The following is a 21,045-nucleotide window of genomic DNA, read 5'->3' on the forward strand; positions in this document are numbered from 1 at the left end:
TCTTCCGTGGTTGCTTAATAATTTCTGATGTAAAAGTAAGTTTTGTAACAGTATATATTTAAGAAGATAATTGCAAAATCATTGATTGTGTTGGTACACTAATTTCCGGAAGGGCCTGTGTGTAGTAGACAGTGGCTTGCAAGTGCAGTAGAACAGCCCTCATCTGACCTCTGATGGGGTTATTTACTTTGCGTTGCAGTTACTTCAAGGGTAATTCTTTCCTTTTTATCGTCTATTTATTACTTTTCCTGATCATTGATCATCTTTTTCTGAATTTGGGTTCTGTTAGTGTTAAAGATGCTGGGATCTTTAGAAACAGGGCATCTGTGATATGGCCGTTGGTGGGCTGCTGCCTGTGATTCTTTCTAGAATCTCAGTTTCATTAGGCTGTGTAATAAATGCAATGGCTGATTTGCTTACTGATAATGCTAGATTTCTTAATCCTTTTTATAATACAAATCTCATAAATCTGTCTACTGTTAGTATCTCATATAATTTGGTAAAGGTCAACAGCAGGGTGATTTTTTAGATTTTTTGTTTTATTTTTAATTTTTAATAAAATTTTATATAAATACTTTTATATTTTAATTTATTATAAACTTTATACATTACTAATTTTTAATTATATATATATATATATATATATTTTTTTTTTAACTTAAAATCATTTTATTATTAGGAACAGATTTAGATTCAAACTCTTTAATATTTTTTGACAGAATATAAAATATACTCCATCAATCATATTCTATTTTTACATAAAAAATGTGGCTAGATAATAAACCCCATTTTTTTTGTGATCATAATAACTCATCATAGATTAGATACATAATAAAAAATTAAGTATTTTATTCAGATCGTTGTATAATTTTACCTTATATAAGTCTAGATGTATCAGATTATCTGGGCACACACTCATATAAATACAATGCAGCTACAAAAAAATTAACTGCTGTGGTTGACTTAATAATCGTATGTTGCATAGCATGTCTGGTTAAAAAATTTACAAAGAGCTGCTATGAACTCAGTTATTGATAATCTTTTACAACAGGTAGTGAAAACGTGTTAACTTAGAAATATTCTGTGTCTGTAATGGCAAAGTTGAAATTATTTTACTGATTATAAATTAAACTAATTGTACTTGAAATTATTATGAAATGAATTCATAATATTCCTTGTAGCTAGTAATCAACAATATAATTTATAATTCTATTGATATATGAAAGCAACTAGTTCAACTTCATTTAGCCATTATAGAAAGTTATGTATGTTTTATGCATACATAACTTGTATATTTGTTTATAGAACCTTTTACCCTTGTCATATTTTTTGCTACATTCATTTATTCATACATGGATTTATACATATCAATAATAATCATATGACTTATAAATGTTTGATTCAACTGACAAACTGTACTCTAACAAGTCATGTATCTGTATACAACATGCCACAAATCACGCATCTGTATACCCTTCATACCGCAACAACTCAGAGCTTGGATTCATGTGCTACAGTATTGATATAAAACCTATTAGTCATTTAATCTAGTTTGCACTAGTAATTCAAACAAGTCTGAGTATATTTAATTATAACAATAAATAATATTTTAATTTACAATAAATTGTCTATTTCTTCTTAAATTCCCAATTAAATCTACTGAATGTATACTACATTATGTAAACACACAGAAGAAGCAATATAAGGATGTTACACTATTAATAACTTTCTATTTCCTTCTTTTATGACATTAATTGTGGTTTACCACAAGCTGATAATAAATTACATTATTTGGTGAGTAAACAATGTTCTTAAGGAATTATTATTATTAATTTTATAAAAGAATAAAAAATATTACAATAAAAAAGATATAAGTAACCAAAAAAAAAATGTGTAACCAACTCTGATTAAAAATAATCTAATGTCAAGAATATTAACAATGATAATCTTGTCAGTATACGATTACCCCCAAACTAAAATATTCATAAACAGAAAAGTAATATTTTTGATTGTGACTTTTAAACAATGTATTTTATTTAAATTATTATTGTAACATTTATATAGTATATGTTGATATAACTTAATTAGTTAGTGAGCTCTAGTGGTATTTTATAAAAGTACGTAACTTTAAGGATTGAATTAGACTAGTGTTAATCTTAATAATCTGTGGAATGTTTATTGATATGATTTAAAGTTATCAACTATTTAGAAAACATATAAAATTCCTTCTCATAATAAAGGTAATTAAGTAAGTGTAATAAATGAAAATAATAAAGGTAATTTAGTAAGTGTAAAAAATGAAATAAATTTAATATAATATGTATAATAAATGTTTTTATAAAAAAAAACAAAAGAACCTTTATATTGTTTGACTTGCCTTTTGTTCTAAATCAAGCTTTTTCAGATTCATTTAAACTCAAGATAAGTCTCTGAAGAAGACTGATAAATAAAAGTTAGTTATAAAACTTTCATTTTAAATAAAGTACTGTGTAAAAAGTGCACAATATTAAAAAAAGAAAAAGAAAAATCCGTACAAGCAGATACTAAATTCAAGTTTTTGGTATAAATTTTAATTCTTAATAAATTTTTAATTTAATTTCATTTTATTTTTACTTTAATTTTAGATTTTCATTGTTCTGTTTTGTATATTTTTAATCTTAGTACTGTTCTTTGGATTATAGTCAACATCCCATGCTTGATTTCCTAAACATAAGATTGTTTCACGTGCAGCTGTGACACTCCTGTCCAGAATAATATGTTGAAGGACCATATGATTAAATTATGATTATGTCCTGTATTCATCAGAACACCATCTAGAAAAATTCTCATTTTCTCTATATTTTGTCAGGTTATTTTTACTTAGAAAGTTTAATATAAATTATAATAGCAACTCCATGTTTTTTTTTTATTTTTTTTTCAATTTAAATAGTATAGTAAAGTTTTCTTTAGAGTTCTATAATACCTTTGCCCCCTCCTTAATCTGGTGCCCGTCTGTCCCAAATCAAGCATGGTAAGGCAAACTGGAGGATATCCAAACACATTATGCAGAGTGATTCAGATAATAGTATATTAATTAATTCAAAATAATTAAAATAATCTGTAATTAAAAGATATAATTTGTATATTAAAAGATATTAATTGAAGTTTAATAAATTTTATTGGAATTATTGTAGAATCTTAAAAACATATTCTCAATAAGTTACATGTGTGAAAGAGTTTTTTGAGAAGTTATTTCTTAGAATTTACAGATATAATTAACAATCAAGTATAACTTTTTTCAAAGAATTTTTCAAAATAAACGTGTTTTTCCAAAGTGGGGGACTAAAACTAAAAAAAAAAACACAGGTGCCATGCCATGCCATGCCCAGTTTTTAGCAAATATAACATTTAAGACATAATAATAGTTTGTCTTAACAATATGAATTTTTTATCACATGTAAATTAGCTTAAATGAAATTATTCATAGTTAATAAAAATGTCCTTTTACATGAAAACCCAAAAACATGATTTTTAAGAAATAATTGAACTCAACATTTTTAAAGTGGAAAAACTAAAAGAGATAGAATGGAAATTCATTTTAAAGAGCTAATAAGACTAAAAAAGAGTTTTAATTTAAGGTTTAATTCTTCCTTCAAATACTAATGGTTACAAAATGGCATATTTTTAGTCAATTTAACGAATTTCTTAAATTCAGCATAAATTATTGGAAAGAAATTTAATGGCAATATTCCTTATAACGATTCCTCCTTTATGTAGACATATTAGATGGGTGATATTTATAGAGAATATATCTTGGGAAATCATGACATAAAATATATTAAATTGATAAACATACTTAATGTACTTATGCAAAATACAGAACATTTATGAGTATATCAACCAAGATTCAAACAAAATTATATAAAAATTTTTGGTTAAGAGGTTATCTTTATTGCTTTTAAAATTTCAAATTAAACAAGATCATTTAATCATTAACAAAACTTACAGTGACGAACACAGTCCAGGAAAACATATATAAATTAAACTGCGATAACTGCACCACAAATATTACTCTGGCCACATTGGATACACATTCACCCCCACATACAATAGAATCAGCTTGTAGAAGCAGGACTTGTAAGCAGTTAGTACACAATGTATATGTATATATATATATATATATATATATATATATATATTACATGAAGCACATAAAAACAACAAACTTATTTCAAACATTAAAATTAACTAAATCTGACAATAACAACATAACCCAGATGAAATATACTACTGTGTCTGAATTTATCCCAAGAGATTTATAATACCCTTCAAAATGGGTGCACAACCAAACAACAGTGTGAAGTATAATTCCACTGATGAAAGAACTACGTAATATAATTCCAAAAAGACTTTATTTATAAATAAGTGATTTTCTTTAAGTTGTAGGGTAAATATATTTTTAATGTACATAAGATTTTCAAAATTACACAACTGTTCCAGATATAATGAAATCATTAACTAGTAAGGAACACATCAGCTAGGAACATATCACTTTACCCAAGTAAAGTTAAAAACTATAAAATTCTTGAATTAATTGTGTGATGTTTGTTTTTATTATTTATTTATTTTTTGTAGAAATCCTTCTTCCACTGATGATTTAATTTAATCCATGAGCTGAATTCTCTCTAAACTTAGAAGTAAATATGGTTAAATTGGCAGTTCACAACTGTTGTGGTTATTCACTGAAAACTGGTTCAATAATTATCGCTTGGTCATCATTTGTAAGTGTTTTGTATACAATTTAATTATCATTAATAATGATAATTAAAAATAATAACAAATAAATCTATATTATAGTAATAATAATAATTATAACAAATTAATAATAATAAAAATAATGAATAAATCTGTATTTTAATTATTAATAATATTACTTACATATTAAATAATCTATTAATTAATGTAGGAATGTTGAAGTTAATATATCTTGAATGAGTTATATTACAGAGTGTAGTGAAAGGTGACTATTGTTTTAAAATCTTGCAATCACATTACTGCAGATCAATATTACTGAAGAATACATACTACAAGAATTAATCATTTGATTTTTTCTACTTTATATCTGCATTATCTATTTTCTGCTGTTTGCAGTCTGTTTTTTTTACTGTATAATATGTGGGCTGCAGGTTTACCTACATATAATTGATTTCAAATAACCCAAAAATATTCAGATTAAAAGGAAAATACTATAATCAGAAATTTTTTCATGAAATGGATGATTTTTTTAAAGAAAATAATTAAAAAATAAATAAGATGCAATATTTTTTCTGTATGATTTTCAAGTTAATCCTCAAATTTATAAATTGATTATGTTAACTAATATATATATATATATTTTATTTTTTTGAGTTTGCCTGATTGAGGATTTTGTTTCCTTGTTTATCCTTCAGAAATCACCGTCAGGTATTACTTCAGAGGATGAATGAGGATGATATGTATGAGTGTAAGTGAAGTATATGTAGTCTTGTACAGTCTCAGGTCAACCATTTCTGAGATGTGTGGTTAATTGAAACCCAACCACCAAAGAACATCGCTATCCATGATCATCTAGTATCATGGATTCTTTATCAATCCTTTACTAGGATTTGAACATTGGAACTCTCGACTTCAAAATCAGCTGATTTGCAAACACACGTTCACCACTAGACCAACCCGGTGGGTCGCCTGATTGAGGACTACATGAAGCCATCATTTTGCATTCACTTCTCTTTCCTCGGATGTTTTCTTTCCTCGTCTTCCAAAAATTTCTTCAGTCTTTCAGTTTGCTTTTGCCTTCTTTTCTGATCAGATGTTACTCATAGTTTCTTTCATTTCCTTCGCTTTTCTTGGAAACCCTTGTAATCTTGTTTCAGTTTCACCTATTTTTATTGGTCCTTGGGTGTTTCTAAAGATTTTCCTTTCTTTTTTTTCTGTTGGTTTTATTTCCCCTGATTTTAAACTGAAGATGCAACTAATACATACAGGCCTATTGGTTTGATTATCATATTGTTAGTTGATAGGCCAATTTCAAATTTTCTCATTCTTGTTTTATTGTCTTCTTTATCTAAACCATGAATTGGAGAATTGGATTAATTTCCCCAGATAAATTTAATTAATATACATTACACTTACATAAATATTTTTTTTCATATTTATTAAGTTCTACTTTTATTATAAACTGTATATTCAAAAACGTACTAAAAAGACTTTTGCAAAAAAAAATTGTCTCCTATTCCTAAAAAGTATCCACTTCACCAATACAAACAACATACATTGGGTAAACCAGCACAATAATTTCATGTTTGAGGAAGCATTTTTAAACTTTCATAAATTATGCTTAGACCTTCTATTTAATGGTCTAACAATCCATTAATTTTTTTACCTAAAGTAAAAGTTTAGTTAACCAATTTTCTTTTACGGAAGTTAAAATATTATTAGTCTATTGAGCTTTTAAATAATACAAATTAAAAACACCTGAATTTCCTTCATCTCCCATTACAAATATATAAAAAATCTATTGCCAGGATAATTTCCATTAATACATTTTATCTTCTTATCTTTATTTTCTGTAAATCTTCAATCACTTCTATTTTTACTTTCCAGGCCATGGTGACATATGCTGCTGTAGCAATTAAGGCTATAATGGGAAAGTAAACTAACTGATCAAAAAGATCTAAAAAAAATTGAACTTTTTTTAAGTTTTGTGTTGCCTTAACGAGACATTTAAAAAAAAATTTAACAAAAAAATAGATTTAAATAAAGTGTAAATAATCTATGAAAAAAAAGGTTTATTTCAATACTCCCAAGTCCAAAAAATTTATTTTTATCACACAGATATTAAATTAAATATTAAATTAACTGCATTTTATCAAAGTAAATTCTATAGTTAAATGTTCAATTCTACATAAAAGTAAAATTAATGTACCATTAAACTGCAATCTGATTTCTTGTTCAGTAAAAAAATAAATAAATAAATAAAAAACAAAGAAATACTGGAAACCCGCCTACCAAATAAGAAATTCTGAAAACCATCATACCACTCAAAAATAATAAAGCTTCACTCTCACAAACACAGTCTCTTAAGTTAAGTTTATAGGAGAAATAAGTAAATCTTTTCTAGTCAAAACGGGGTTGAGGCAGGGTGATAGGCAATCACATTATTGTTTAACTTGGTTTTGGGCAAAATAATGAAAGCCTTTTGGTAGATGAATGATAAGGGTGCAAAAATTGGATCTAAAAATCAAAACATCAAAATAAGATGCGTAGCTTTCGCCGATGACCTGGTTCTTTTTGCTGAATTGAAAGAAGATACAGTAGCACAAATAGAACAGTTAACAGAAATAGCCCAGAAAGCAGGTCTACAGGTATCCTTTACCAAAATGGAAATCATGACAAACATAAAACCATTCACACAAAAGGTAATTAGGACTAAGTACAGAAAGATAAAAGTCACCAATCACTTTAAATACTTAGGAGAGATTATAAGCAGGACTTGAACAGATAAAAAAATCAATTGAAGATGGAACATCAAAACTGGAGAAGCTTTCATTTGTTACCAAAGACATCTACAATAAGAAGAATCTTTCCAAGGCTGTGAAACTGAGACATTCTATAACTACTGAAGTAAGACTAGTAATGCTGTATGGGACTGAAACATTACACCAAACCAATCTTGAAAAATTGCTCAGGATTGAAAGAAACTTATTAAGGTGCATATTCATGGACCGAAAGTAACAGAGGAAGGACACAGACACAGAAATCTTACAAGGAGATCCACCAAAATCAAGAAGCCCTTGAAACAGCAATAAGGAAGAGAAGGTTAAATTTCTTGGGACATATGATCAGGATGAATCCAGACAGGTTAAATAAAAAAATCTTTGACAAGCTGTGGAACATGAAAGTAAGTCAAACTACCTTAAACAGATGGAAGAGGACCTTCTAAGGATTGGCTTGAAAGAATAGGACTATTACGATAAAAATAACTTCCAAAGAATAATTTACAATGCAAAGGTTCTTGTGACAGAAAAAAGGAAAACAGAAAGGAAGTGGACAGATGAGGAAGAGCGAAGCCATTCTGAAAAAATGAGAAACGCATGGAAAAAAAGGAAAGAGGCTAGGAAGAAGTGATATTTATGTGGTCCTAAGTTGAAGTCATATTTGTGGTCGCATAAAAAAGAAAAAAGTAGATAAAATTAGAAATCAGTTAACACAGTGATTTTAAATTATTTACTTTTTTAGTCACCTTTAATATTATAGCTCTTTGTGTGTATTTTTTTTATAGTACATTTTATGAATTAATTTTTTATTCTAAATAGAAATATCTTAATATCATAATCATCTTACTGAACAAAAACCAGGAAAACTTTTAAGAATATAGGTTGATAGCATGGGTTATTTATATTTATAACAAGCATAATATACTGTAAAATCATAGCAAGGTTTCAGAACTACATTTTTATACTATTTCAACTACATGCTATGTGAACAACTAAAATCATTTCATGAGACATTTAGGTGCAATTTGATGTGGTTGTCATTAATTAAACTACAGACATCTAAATGATTCTTCAGATCTGGCTATACATTATGAAATATTGGGAATAGATTTTTGTATTCTCCTGGTAAATGGATTTAGGATCAAATAATCTCTGGTAATATTAATCAAATCTGTCAACACTTGCATGTTTTTGAAAAATGACATATCATTTTCAAAAGTCACATATTTAGAAAGGTTATGGTTAAATTAACTCATTTATCTAAACTTTATTGTGCCTTGAATAGTGAAAATAAAGAAGAAATTTGATACATTTTGAAATTTTACTATAAAAAAAGGAAGAATGCGGCTCAGGCTGTAGGTAGGTATGAGAAGGCTCGTTCAAGTGTTTTTAATCTGGAAATTTTGATATTAATGATGAATCTCTCTATGGTCAGTCAATGACTAAGAAAGTCAATGAAATAATGAAAAAATTGACCAAAACCTGTACAATAGCAGTCACATGATTTAATAATCAAAAATCTAATTGATCAAATTTCCATCTATGATACGCTGCAAAAATAAAATGAAATTGAACCATTTTTGAAATGGCTCATTATGGGTAATGAAAAATAGATCACGTATGACAATAATGTATAGAAAAGACAGTGGTCAAAGCACGGTAAAGCTCCAAAAACAGTGACAGTAATTTTTATATTTATCTGCTTCTGCTTTATTTTGAGTTATCTTAACAGATGTATGCAAATGAATACAACATTTTCATATTCATATAATTTAATATTTATTATAGTAACCTATTAAATGATTTATTTTTACAGATATCAAGCATAATTGTTTTACTATCAGCAATATTTGTGGTGGAAGAAGAATTAGAAAAAACATTGCAAAATAATCCTAATGAAATTACAGGTAATAAAAAAATTTTATAGAGTAAGAAATAATAGTATCCATTTATTTAACATAGTTACACTTACAAAAAAAATTATTTTTAGTGGCATTGATGGCTACATTCATTAACTACCAATTTATACCAATAGCATTAGTGTACACCAATAGTATTTATGGGTTAAAAATCAAGATTATTTAATCTAAACTTTGCTGCATTCTTTATAAATGATTTACATGAATTTTCGGATGGGAGAATAAATATTTGCAACTTAAATATTACCATATTTATTCATACTGACAATGTGGTAATTTTAGTTGTGTATCCAGTCAAACTCCAGAACATGATTAATAACTTGAGGTGGATATTTTGGATAAGAAAAAAATGGTTATCATTCTTGTTATATTTACTTTTTGTCTTTTTCAATACCCTTCTTAAGATGTTTTTACAAAAACATAAAATAACAATTAAAAAATTACAATATTGAATTTGTCTAATCTGCTGGTTTTATTTTCTGCTTACTGTGCCTATGCTATGTTCATGTTAGGTGTTACTAGTGTGTTGTTTGTTTTCTTATTATTTTAGTGTGAATAGCTGGTAAAAATTCAGTGTGAGTAACAATGGAAAGAATATAAAATAGTAAAAAAGCTTTGTCAATCAAGAACAGAAGTATATAAGAAAAATGGGAAGGCAAGCAATGAAAACTTCACAAAATGTTGAAGTCAGTGAAAGTAAGATAATGCCGGTGACAAGTAGTAGTACATTTGAAAGTATTAGCAAACAATGGTAAGTACATTTGAAAGTGAATTAGAAGATGTAGACCCACAACCTTCTACTAGAGTCTATGTTACTCCAACTGGATTTGCTTTGTATGACAGTTATTACCCATAAGTAACATTGATTCTGTTGCGTCCGTATATACTCTGGTTGATTTGAATAGATAATCCAAGTTTACGTCTAAATTTCCATGGAAGGAAAGTTATTCAAGAAGTACTGATGTAAATACTGATGTTCTCACTCCAAAAGGTTATGCTAATTTTCTAAAAATCTCTTGTTTTTCATATTGTGCAGAATCAATCTTTGACACATCTGGTTGTGTAACTGAAAATGAATCAACTAGAAAATCTTTTAATGTAAATCAAAGCTTTTAAATGAATGGGAAAGGGGCACAGAGCATTAGAAACTTTCAGTCGGTATGTGTAGAAGCATGAAAGCAGTGCAAAATGAAACTTATAATAAACATATTTTTCATCTTGATAATGCTTATAAACAAAATGTTCAAAAATCATTTGAGAAGGCACATGGTGAAGTTAGAAAAAACTATGGAATACTAGATAATGAAGGCCAAATAATTGACATTACTGTTAACTACGATGAAAGCTGGAAAAAACGTAGCTTTACATCCAAATATGGTATTGGATACTGTATTGAAGTTGTGACTGGTATTTTATAAATTATGAGTTATGAAAATACTGTTATACATGTGAAAAAAGAAAACAGAATTCATTAATGATTCAGAAGCATATATAGCGTAATAATTAATAATACCTTTTTCTCTATTTCAGTTGCTCTTCCTGTTGCTTTCGTAATAATTATTCTATATGGAGCATTTGTGTTTGGAAATATAACATTTATATTTGGTGTACATAAGGTAAGAAATAATAAATTTTCTCAAATTGCAATTATCTACCCTGAGAATTGAGTCTTAGACAACTGTTTATAAAGAAAGATTGATGGAAGTTCAGGAGATTATTTGCAAATGTTGTCAAAGCAACTTTATCTGTTTGTTTAAAAATTTTAGTAATTTTTGTTTTTTATATTAGCACATCTTAAAATTTTTTTCTACAATAGTTTTATAATATTTTTTTTTTATTTTTTGTTTTAAGAATTAAAGAAATTTAAAGGTTTAACACCTGTATTTGTGATACTGATAATTTACAAACTCAACAAAATTATTAAAATTGTTATTTAATTGATACTGAACACAACTTTTAAGACCTACCGCTATCACCTCTACTCTGAATAACATAAACTGTATTTTTGATCAATTATGCCATTGAATTCAGTAAATCATTGACTACATAAATAAAACAAATTCAAATGAAATTACTTTTTTCTGCATTAAACTCAATAATTTGTTCAAGGGCAAAAATCATGCATTACTTGAAATGAAGATCAACAGATATAATCAAAGTTGGTGAACTCAAAGATATTTTAAAGAACTTGGAGAATATGAAAATAAACAGAATAACCTTTAGCTAACTTACAGCTTAGCCCCAAATGATATTTCACAGCAGTATTAAAATAACAAGTCATATCAAAGAAAATCACAAAATCTGGAACCTGGTTTTTGAAAGTACTTTTCACTTTATGGCTATTTTCTGAATTTTTTTTTTTTAAAGTAATGATTTGAAAAGTAGAAGTACAAAATTAAAAGTGAAGAATTCAAACCAAAAAGTAGGGAGTAAGAAGTTGTTTGTTTTATAAAAGCTTTAAACTTTTCACATATTGAATTACGAAAAGTGAAGAGTGAAGGGTTGCTTTGTTTTTTTTTCAAGTTTTTCTCACTTTTCAGAATGTATGTTTAAAAATAAAATTTTGAAGATTAGCCTAGAAAAATTAGGATATAACTTTGTATGTTATTCTGTTAGTTGTTTTGGTTGTATGTAAACATGACAAATAACGCAAAAAAAAAAAAAACTTTAAAAAACCAAGAAATAGCAACCTTGAACTTGAAGTCATTTCTAGTGCAAGGAAGATATTATTTCCAAAATTTGAATATAACACAACCTAAGAAATGAAAACTAAATCATGAATTCAATGGATCATTTTTTTAAGCTGAGATAATCAATTCAAACGAAACTAAGAAAAATATTATGTAATTGGGACATTTGCAAATACATAATAAACTTTTACAAATAATGAGCAGAGGTGAAGAGTAAACGTAAAACTTTTCAAATAACTAATGTTAAAACAGAGAATTCAGAAAACGTGTGCAGATTTCTCTAATTTTTCACTTTTAACCTTCTACTTTTCTTTAGAGTTTTCTGTTTTATGAAGAAAACTCTAACTTTTCACTTTGCATTGTTTACTAATGGTAATTTTGAAAAAGTAAAACTAGAAGAGTTAAAAGTAAAAAAATTAGAGACAGAAACTATTTGTGCTACTGAGTAACCAGTAATGCACAAACAAATTTTTTTCCTGAGCAAAAAAGAATATATAAAAAGAAAAACTGAGATTGGATTTATGAATTACAATTTTTTATGGTTATTCAAAATTGTTTCCTTATCCAAAAAAAAGAAGTATTTTGCCTTCTTATAAGGTGATCTGCTTGCTAATCAGTTAGGAATGTGGGGAAAAATTATTCATCTTAAGCTCGCCTGCAAACAGTTTTTTATTAAATCTTCAAACTTCATGTTTATTAACTTCAACATTTAATGTTGGTAGTTTAATGTGGTCTTAATCATGGAGGACAGAAGTAGGAGCAAGTTGTATAATTGTTTTTGTTCATGTAACTGTAAAAGTTATTTAGTTTTTAACATCTATTGTCTTTATTTCATTTTTAAGTGATTAATGCAAATAAATAAAGTAAAAAAGTGAAGCTTCACACATGCTAATAACATTTATTATGTGTTAATTACTAGAACAGTTGAAGCAGCTTAAAACAAAAAATAATTAGATTAACTGAGAATAGACTTGTTTCTCTTTTTTCCAAATTTTTTTCTTAATATTGTTTTTCATTGTAGCATTATTAAAATTAGAATGTTACTAACAGTAGCAATACCAGACAGGAACAGTATTGCCTCATTTTACATTATGTGTTTTCCAAACCGTATCAGTTTAATTTTAGAACCTAATAAGTAATTATATAATTATCCTCTCTAAAAGCACTAGAGACAGTTTAGACTTAGATATTTAGTACACAAATTAGACATTTTACTTTTAGGAAATACTTTTAAAGTTTGAGATTCAGTGAAGGGAATATCCTGATATTCATCTCCCTGTGGTAGAGTAGGGAAATGATTGTATATATTAATAACTGCTTGTATACAAGCAGCTAGTATACAATTAAAAGCAGCTAAAGAATGAAAGGACTGAGTTACTTTCACTAGAAGGAAGATTTCCTCTATTACATTGGCCAACAGCCTCCTCAAAGGGCCAATAAGCAGTTGTAGGTATAAGGTATCCTATTGCCCTTTTTTCTTTTTCTGTTTTAGCCTCCATTACCACCGTAAGCTATTACTTCAGAGGATAAATGAGGATGATATGTAGGAATGTAAATTAAGTGTAGTCTTTTACAGTCTCAGGTTGGCCATTCCAGAGATGTGTGGTTAATTGAAACCCAACCACCAAAGAACAATGGTATCCACAAGTAGGAAACTGCTCATACAAAACCAGAGAAAATTTTACAGAAGTCAACGATATTAGAATATGGAAAGCAATAGGAAACCACCATATTATAGAGCTTGTTGATAATTCCTTGTATTACACTATGATGCTGGATTCTTCTGTTAAATGTTCTGGAGTTAAAATAGCTTCTCATTCAGATCTCTGGAAGAAGTAACAAAAAGGTTAAAGGATCAAATGGGGACAGGAACTAAAAATGTCAAGACTTTACAGATGTTACAGAGTAGAAAACTGGAGAATCTCAAGAGGGAAATGAATATAAATAAAATGGATATATTAGGACTGACTGAAGTAAGGTGAGAAGGACAGGGTGAAATGAAAAGTGGATAAGTTATACCATATTCTATTCTGAAAGAAAGAAAGGAAAAAATGGTGTAGTAATAATTATTAAAATAAAGTAACAAAATGGGTGCAGAAAGTATGTTGTATAAATGATAAATTATATCGTTAAGAATTGGAATGTTACCAAATAATTTAGTTAAGAAGGTGGTATAACAGTTAGACATGAGAAAATGAAAAAGTGTTGTGTTTCAAATTAAACAATGAATAAAGGAAGGAAACAAAAAAGCTAGGGAAAGGTGATTACAGGAAAAATACAATGATAATGAGGATTAAGAAAAGAAAGCTCAGTATGATACAATTTATAGAAAGGTGAAGAAAGAAAGGTTTCATGGTAAAATGGAAAGGGATTGATGAAATGAGAGAAACTGATAATAAAGATAATAAAATCCTATTTCAGAACAAAGAAGCAAGAAAAAGATGGGAGGAATATGTGGAGAATCTATATATGACAAAAGAGAAACCTGAGGAACTAAACATAGAAAACGATTGGAAGGGCAGCTGAAGTGGAAAAAGGACCATCTATATTGAAATGTGAAAACGGAAAGCAATTAAAGAAATGAAATATAAAAGATTGACTGGAGTAGATGAACTTCCCATACAATTTAATAAATACTTAAGGAGGAAGGAGTGGAAGAACTCTTAGAACTGTATGATATACAGTTTGAGAGAATAGCCTGAAAACTTTGTGAAAACAGTAATGATACCTATTTTGATGAAAACTGTATCAAAAAATATACAGAATAAGTTTAATAGCCCTTGTTGTTATTTTTAAGAGTATTAAAACAGAGGTTGGCAATAGAAGAGAATGCAGGAGAACAATTTGACTTCCGGGAAGGGAAAGGAACCAGAGATACGATCTAGCTAATAAGGATGGTTAGAAAGAGATATTTGGGGAGAGAAAGAGGAATGAGTCTGTGTTTCACAGATTTAAAAAAGCATTTGATAGATTCAAAGGAGAAAAAATGTTGAGGCTTAAAGAGAAAAATGTATAATGGAAAGACAGAAGGTTAATTAAACAATTATATATGAAACAAACAGCAGTAATGAAAGTAAACAAGGCTTTCACTGACCAAGTCAGTCTAGGTCAAGATGTTAGGCAAAGATCCTGCCCCTCACCAACTCAGTCTACATTTACATTGAAGACATAAAGAATGGATTAGAAGAAAGAGAAGAAGGAATAAGTATAGGAAGATGAAAAATAAGATACATAAGGTTTGCTGAAGATATGGCAATTCTAGTTGATGGCACACACACACACACACACACACACACACACACACACACACACACACACACACATACATGCACGCTTCAAAGATTGTTAACAGCCCTGGAGAAAGGAATGTATGAGTATGGAATGAAAATAAATACAAGAAACATTTAATGGAAGTAAACAAGAGAGGCTTTAGTGAAGGAAGAATAGAAAAAGTATAAAATTACAGATATTTGGGTACTATGGTGACAGAGGTCTGGAAGAGCATAATGGAAATAAAAAGAAAGGTAGTGATAGCAAAGATAGCCTTCAACAAGAAGAGAAAATTACTATTAGTAAAAGTCTGGATTTAAAGTTAAGGAAGAGGTTGGCCAAATGCTATGTGCTGCCGGCCTCCGAGGCACGAGTGATAACATCTCGAACGTTCATCCAGAGGTCTGGGGTTCAAATCCCCAGCATGGCATTTTCACACACGCTAAAAATCATTCATCTCATCTTCTGAAGCAATACCTAACAGTAGTTCCAGAGGTTAAAAAAAAATTAATTAATAAATAAATAAATATTTAATCAGCCAAATGTTGAGTGTCCTTTAGTATAGAACTAAAGCATGGAAAATGAGGAAGAGGTTGGAGGAACTGGATTGATGCTTCTGAGAAGTAGATATGGAGATGAAAGAGAAGACTTAACACAGAGATGGAAACAGCGGTGACATAAGGGAACTCACTAGGCAGGACACCAGTTGATGATGATAAAGTAATTATAAAAAGATGGCAAAGGGTTGCATAATTCCTACTTTTGCCTTGACAGAGTTTTTATTTCAAATACACCAAAGGATTTTGAAATATTAATAACTCAATTCTGACATACTGAAAACACAACAGTCAAAAAGATCAAAATGTTCAGTAAAAAAATTTGAGTCCAATTTGAACCCCTTGATCAAATGATGTTTTACCTTAAAAATTATGCAATGTTAAAAAAATAATTGAGAAAAGATTTTAATTCTCAATCAAGAATTCTTCATTCAAAAATCAATGGGTCCCAGCAGACCCCCTTGACAAATGACACTTTTATCATGAAGATAATACTGCATTAGAGTACAATTGCAAAAACAATAAAGTTAGTAAAAAAATTTGGGTTCTATTTGACCTCCTTGCCCAACAAATATAATATAATAGCTCCTAGCTCATAAAATATTTTTATTAACAGCCACAACTTGAAAAACATATAAATGAAATTATAAAAAACTCAGAAAGTTCCCATGTTCTTTATATTAATTTAAATTAATTTGTTCTTTATATTAAGTTGCATTTTATATCTTGAATAATTTTTTTTTAAATTGACATTTTAAATACAGATCACATTCAGCACCCTGCTTTTTCAGGCTTAAAATTTATTTATTGGAGTAAATAAGTTGGCCCATTTTGTCATTCAAGAAGGCTAAAAAAAATTATATAGTTTATCAAAAAAAAAGGGAGGGATTTTGTGAGATCCTCTTGTCTGATGGAGTAGAAAATCAAGCCAAAAGTGGAATGTATATATATATATATATATATATATATATATATATAACCACTTCAGCTATATCAATCCACAGCAGGATAAAGGCCTGTTCAGCATATTGTCTTGTGCAATCTTTTGCCAATTCAGTCCAATGTACTTTATAATATCATCAATGTAACAAGCCTTTGGTATTTTTAATGGGCATTTAACATCTGCATTCAGTTCTTCTTGCCATATGGCCTACCCACCAACATTTTAATTCTTTAGCTTTCATATCATATACTTTAGCCTGTTCTTTGATCTATTTACAGGTCTTCCTATCCTGTCTGATAATTCCAAGCAAACATTGTTCCATATTTCTTTGAGCTACCCACAGCTTCTGTAATGATTGAATGGTTAATGTCCAAGTTTCGCTTCTATAGGTAAGGACTGGCAGGATGCATTGATTGAAAACTTCATTTTTAAGGCAAAACAGGAGTTTGTTCTTGAAAACTATGTAAGTCTCCTGAATGCCTGCCACCCAAGCTTAACAGATCAGTTAACTTCTTTGACTATATCACCCTCATTTGAATTTTGTTGGCCAAGATATTTATAATGATCCATATATAATGATGTCCAGAGACAAAAATCTCTCTTTTCTTGGCAAACTTGTTGAACATAACCTGGCTCTTTTTAAGGTTCATCCTTAGACCATAGGGTTTGTGAGCCACCTGCAGTTCCTGTATGTGTCTGCAGCTCTTCTCGTTCTTGAGAGAAAAGAACTATATCATCTGTGAATCTCAGTTGGTTTAGATATGTGCCATTTATTCATATGCTCTCTTCTTCGCATTCCAGCTTTCTAAATACCTCTTTGAAGCAGGCTGAAAAGAGTATGGGGTCATAAGTTGTCACCTTGTCATACACATTTTTGGACATTTATATCTCTACTTTATGTTCATTGACACATATGGTAGATTTTGCTTCTTTGTATATCAACTGTAGCAAGTTTATGTAGACTGTGTTTACACCCTGGTTATGTAATGTAGATATTATGGTTTGCATCATAATAATGATTTAATAAATAAATAAATAATGACTGAATCAAATGCCTTTTTATTGTGAATAAAAGCCATACATAGGGGCAAGATATACTCATCGTGTCTCTCTATGACTTTCTGAATAACTTAAATGTGATCCATTGTGCTAAAACCACTTCTGAAGCCTGCCTGCTCCTTTGGCTGTGATTCATTCGGACTTGTTAGTATTTTTTGTGCTATAATCTTGGTGGAAACCTTGGAGGTATACTGAGAGGAGGCTTATTATGCGATAATGCTTCAGGTCTTCCTGAGTTCCTTTCATGTATAGAAGAATCACTGCAGCAGTTTTACAAGTGTTGAGTACAACATTTTGCCACCAGCTTTCAGCATCTTGACAGTAATTTATCTGATCCTGAAGCTTTCCATTTTTCATTGACTTTGTAGCTGTGCTACTTCTATTAAACCATCTGGTCCTTCTTTTTCTGCAGGGAACTCTAATTTTGGTCCTTGTATAAATTAAAGTAGAATTTTTCAGTTATTTCTAATATTTCCTGACGCATTCTGCAAATGGGACCATTTTCTCACTTAAACCAAAAATGTACTTTCCGGTTTATTTTGCTTTTATTAAATTTTGCTTTTTTATTAATCAGTTTATGTTTTGTTCTGTTAATTCCCTTACCTTCTTCCAGCACCTTCTGCACTAGTTTCATGTTAAACCAACACATTTCTTCCTGGATCTGTTTCCTTATGGTCTTATAGAATTCAACATATTCCAATTAATTAATAAACTTAACTGAATTATTCATTGTCTGCCGTTTTTTTTCATTAGACTAGTTTCAGTTGGGTTTTTGAATCTCTACTATGTTTGTTAATGGTGCAAAGATTTGGTAGAGTCAAGTATACTGTTGACAGTTCCTTCATTATGTTTTGATATGTCTATATCTTCCAAATCTTGTGGCAGAGAGAACTGATTCAATAGATTAAGCTCAAAACGGCTCTTATTTTCTAACAGCTTTTTAGTGTTTATTTTATTTTCCTTTAGGTTTTCATTAATTGTTTACGTTCTTTTCTTAAATCTATTCTCACTTTTGCTCTGACCATTCTATGATCACTTCCAACATTGATTTGGTTGAAAACAGTGCAGTTACATATTATTGCTTTATTATTTTGCATGATATAATCAATTTCACTCACGCAGCCAGCTGGGCTTTTCCACATCCATTTTCAACTGCATCTTAGATATACACTTGCGTGTGTGTATATATACTCAAACATATATATATATATATATATATATATATATACATTCATATACATAGCCAAATATTTGTGCCAAATTATTTTACATATCAACTTATTTGGTCAATAAACTTTTGAGATATGAAGTAAAAACTGTTTAGAAATAATGCTGAATATCCCCTTACCCACATATCTGATTAACTTAAAACTTTGGAATTTTAAATAACTTAATAAATATTTTCATCATGCTAAAGCTAATTTTCCTTCACCACTATATAAAAAAAAATTAAAAATGGCAAAAACACCTTTTTTAATTTTGTCTAAAATTTAATACCATCAATCTCCCCCCATATAAAGAAATTTTTGAGCCGTTTTCAAAGAATTTATGTTCAGCCAGTCTGGGGATCTTAATCAAAATGCAAGTCAACAAATGTATATATCTACACACATCTTCTGAAAATGTCTATAACATTTTTTTGTTTTTGGATTAAGGATGTCTTGAAACATCAGCATTTCCAAATATCCTGATACCCAAAATTTTGGCTGATCATTATGTTTTCCCTTTATAACTGCTACTACAGCAGCAATCAAGCTGCAGCCAGCAAAGTAAAATTCGGTTAATATATAAACATTAACTTAATAAATACCATTTTTATAATAAATTTATTTTAGAAGCAGTTACTTTACTGCATTAATAATTTTCTAAATAGAAAAGATAAATATTTAACAAATAAAAATCAAGGAAAGTAAGCACCTACAAAATTCTAACTAAATAAAAATAAACAACTTTAATAAAACAAAAACAACACTTATTAAACAAAATAAAAAATTTGATTAAAATATAAACAAACTACTGTCTACAAAATAAAGACAATTTACTGATAAAACTATCACTAATGCTTTCTATTTATAAATTTCAGGAACATCGTGGTTATATTCTTGTATGGATCATTACTGATACAATATTCAGGATAATACACATTCCAATTGTACTATATTTTCTCATTAAAAATGAATTTCACTTATATTATATTCCACTCATTCTTTATCCAGGTTAGTGAATAATATATTTATTAATATAAATACACAAGTTCTGCTTAACTGTAAAAAAAAGTAAAGTGTGGAAAGAAATAATGAGATTAAGAATTCCAGAAAAATTTACTGCGTAGATATATTTAAGTGAAAAGAACCAATCATAAAGTAAAACTTAGCACTTAAAACCTTTAATCTTCAGATTGTCTTGTGAAATAATATGACAGAATTGATCATTTATTCTCTCTTTCATTCACTCGTGAACAAACAGAAACCAACATTTTTCTTTTATTTAACCATACACTCAAAATAGTTTTCCACATATTAATATACATATTAATTTTTAAAATTATAATAAAGAAATATAAAATTAATTTAAATTTAAATAAATATTTTCGAATTAATAAATTGTATTACTCCCTCTATGAATCATGAGACTATGCTGATGGTGAGGGGGCTTGAGTGCTCAGTAATACAGAGTAGCTGGGCCGAAAGTGCAACCATATCGGAGGGGTACCCTATTCAGAGCCAGACTAAGGGATGATTTCTGAAAGAGGGCAGCAGCTCTTTCAGTAGTTGTTAAGGGCATATAGGTCAGGACAACTTAAACGACCATATCAACATCACTCAATCCTTTGAGTACTGCGCAGCTGAAAGCAATGAAAAACTACAGCTGCTTTTTTTCCAAGAAAATGTAGCTCTCTGCATTTTCATATAACAAAGATGGAGGCGCCTTCCTTGGTAAAATATTCTGGAGGTAAACTACTAGTCCCCCATTCGGATTTCCGGGTGAGGACTACTAAGGAAGGGGTTACCAGAAAATTAAAAAATAACATTCTACGAGTCACAGCGTGGAATGTTAAAAGTCTAAAAAAAGGTTGGTAGGTTAGAAAATTTA

General features: G+C 28.9%; 1 protein-coding gene across 2 annotated transcripts in view; it reads left to right on the forward strand.

Moving 5' to 3' along the window:
* Positions 1–21,045, forward strand: part of LOC142329879 (uncharacterized) — a 59,832-nt gene that overhangs the window by 31,681 nt on the left and 7,106 nt on the right. The window contains exons 1-5 of one of the 2 annotated variants that reach the window (XM_075374768.1): positions 2,102–2,240; positions 4,615–4,760; positions 9,331–9,421; positions 10,964–11,049; positions 20,036–20,168. In XM_075374768.1, coding sequence (XP_075230883.1) covers positions 4,683–4,760; positions 9,331–9,421; positions 10,964–11,049; positions 20,036–20,168 — 388 coding nt within the window. In that variant the 5' untranslated portion in view covers positions 2,102–2,240; positions 4,615–4,682. Of the gene's footprint in view, positions 1–2,101; positions 2,241–4,614; positions 4,761–9,330; positions 9,422–10,963; positions 11,050–20,035; positions 20,169–21,045 lie in introns of those variants that run through there. The other variant, XM_075374769.1, reaches the window with a different exon arrangement.

The sequence above is a fragment of the Lycorma delicatula genome, chromosome 9 (assembly GCF_047948215.1).
Source record: "Lycorma delicatula isolate Av1 chromosome 9, ASM4794821v1, whole genome shotgun sequence".
Lineage (NCBI taxonomy): Eukaryota > Metazoa > Arthropoda > Insecta > Hemiptera > Fulgoridae > Lycorma > Lycorma delicatula.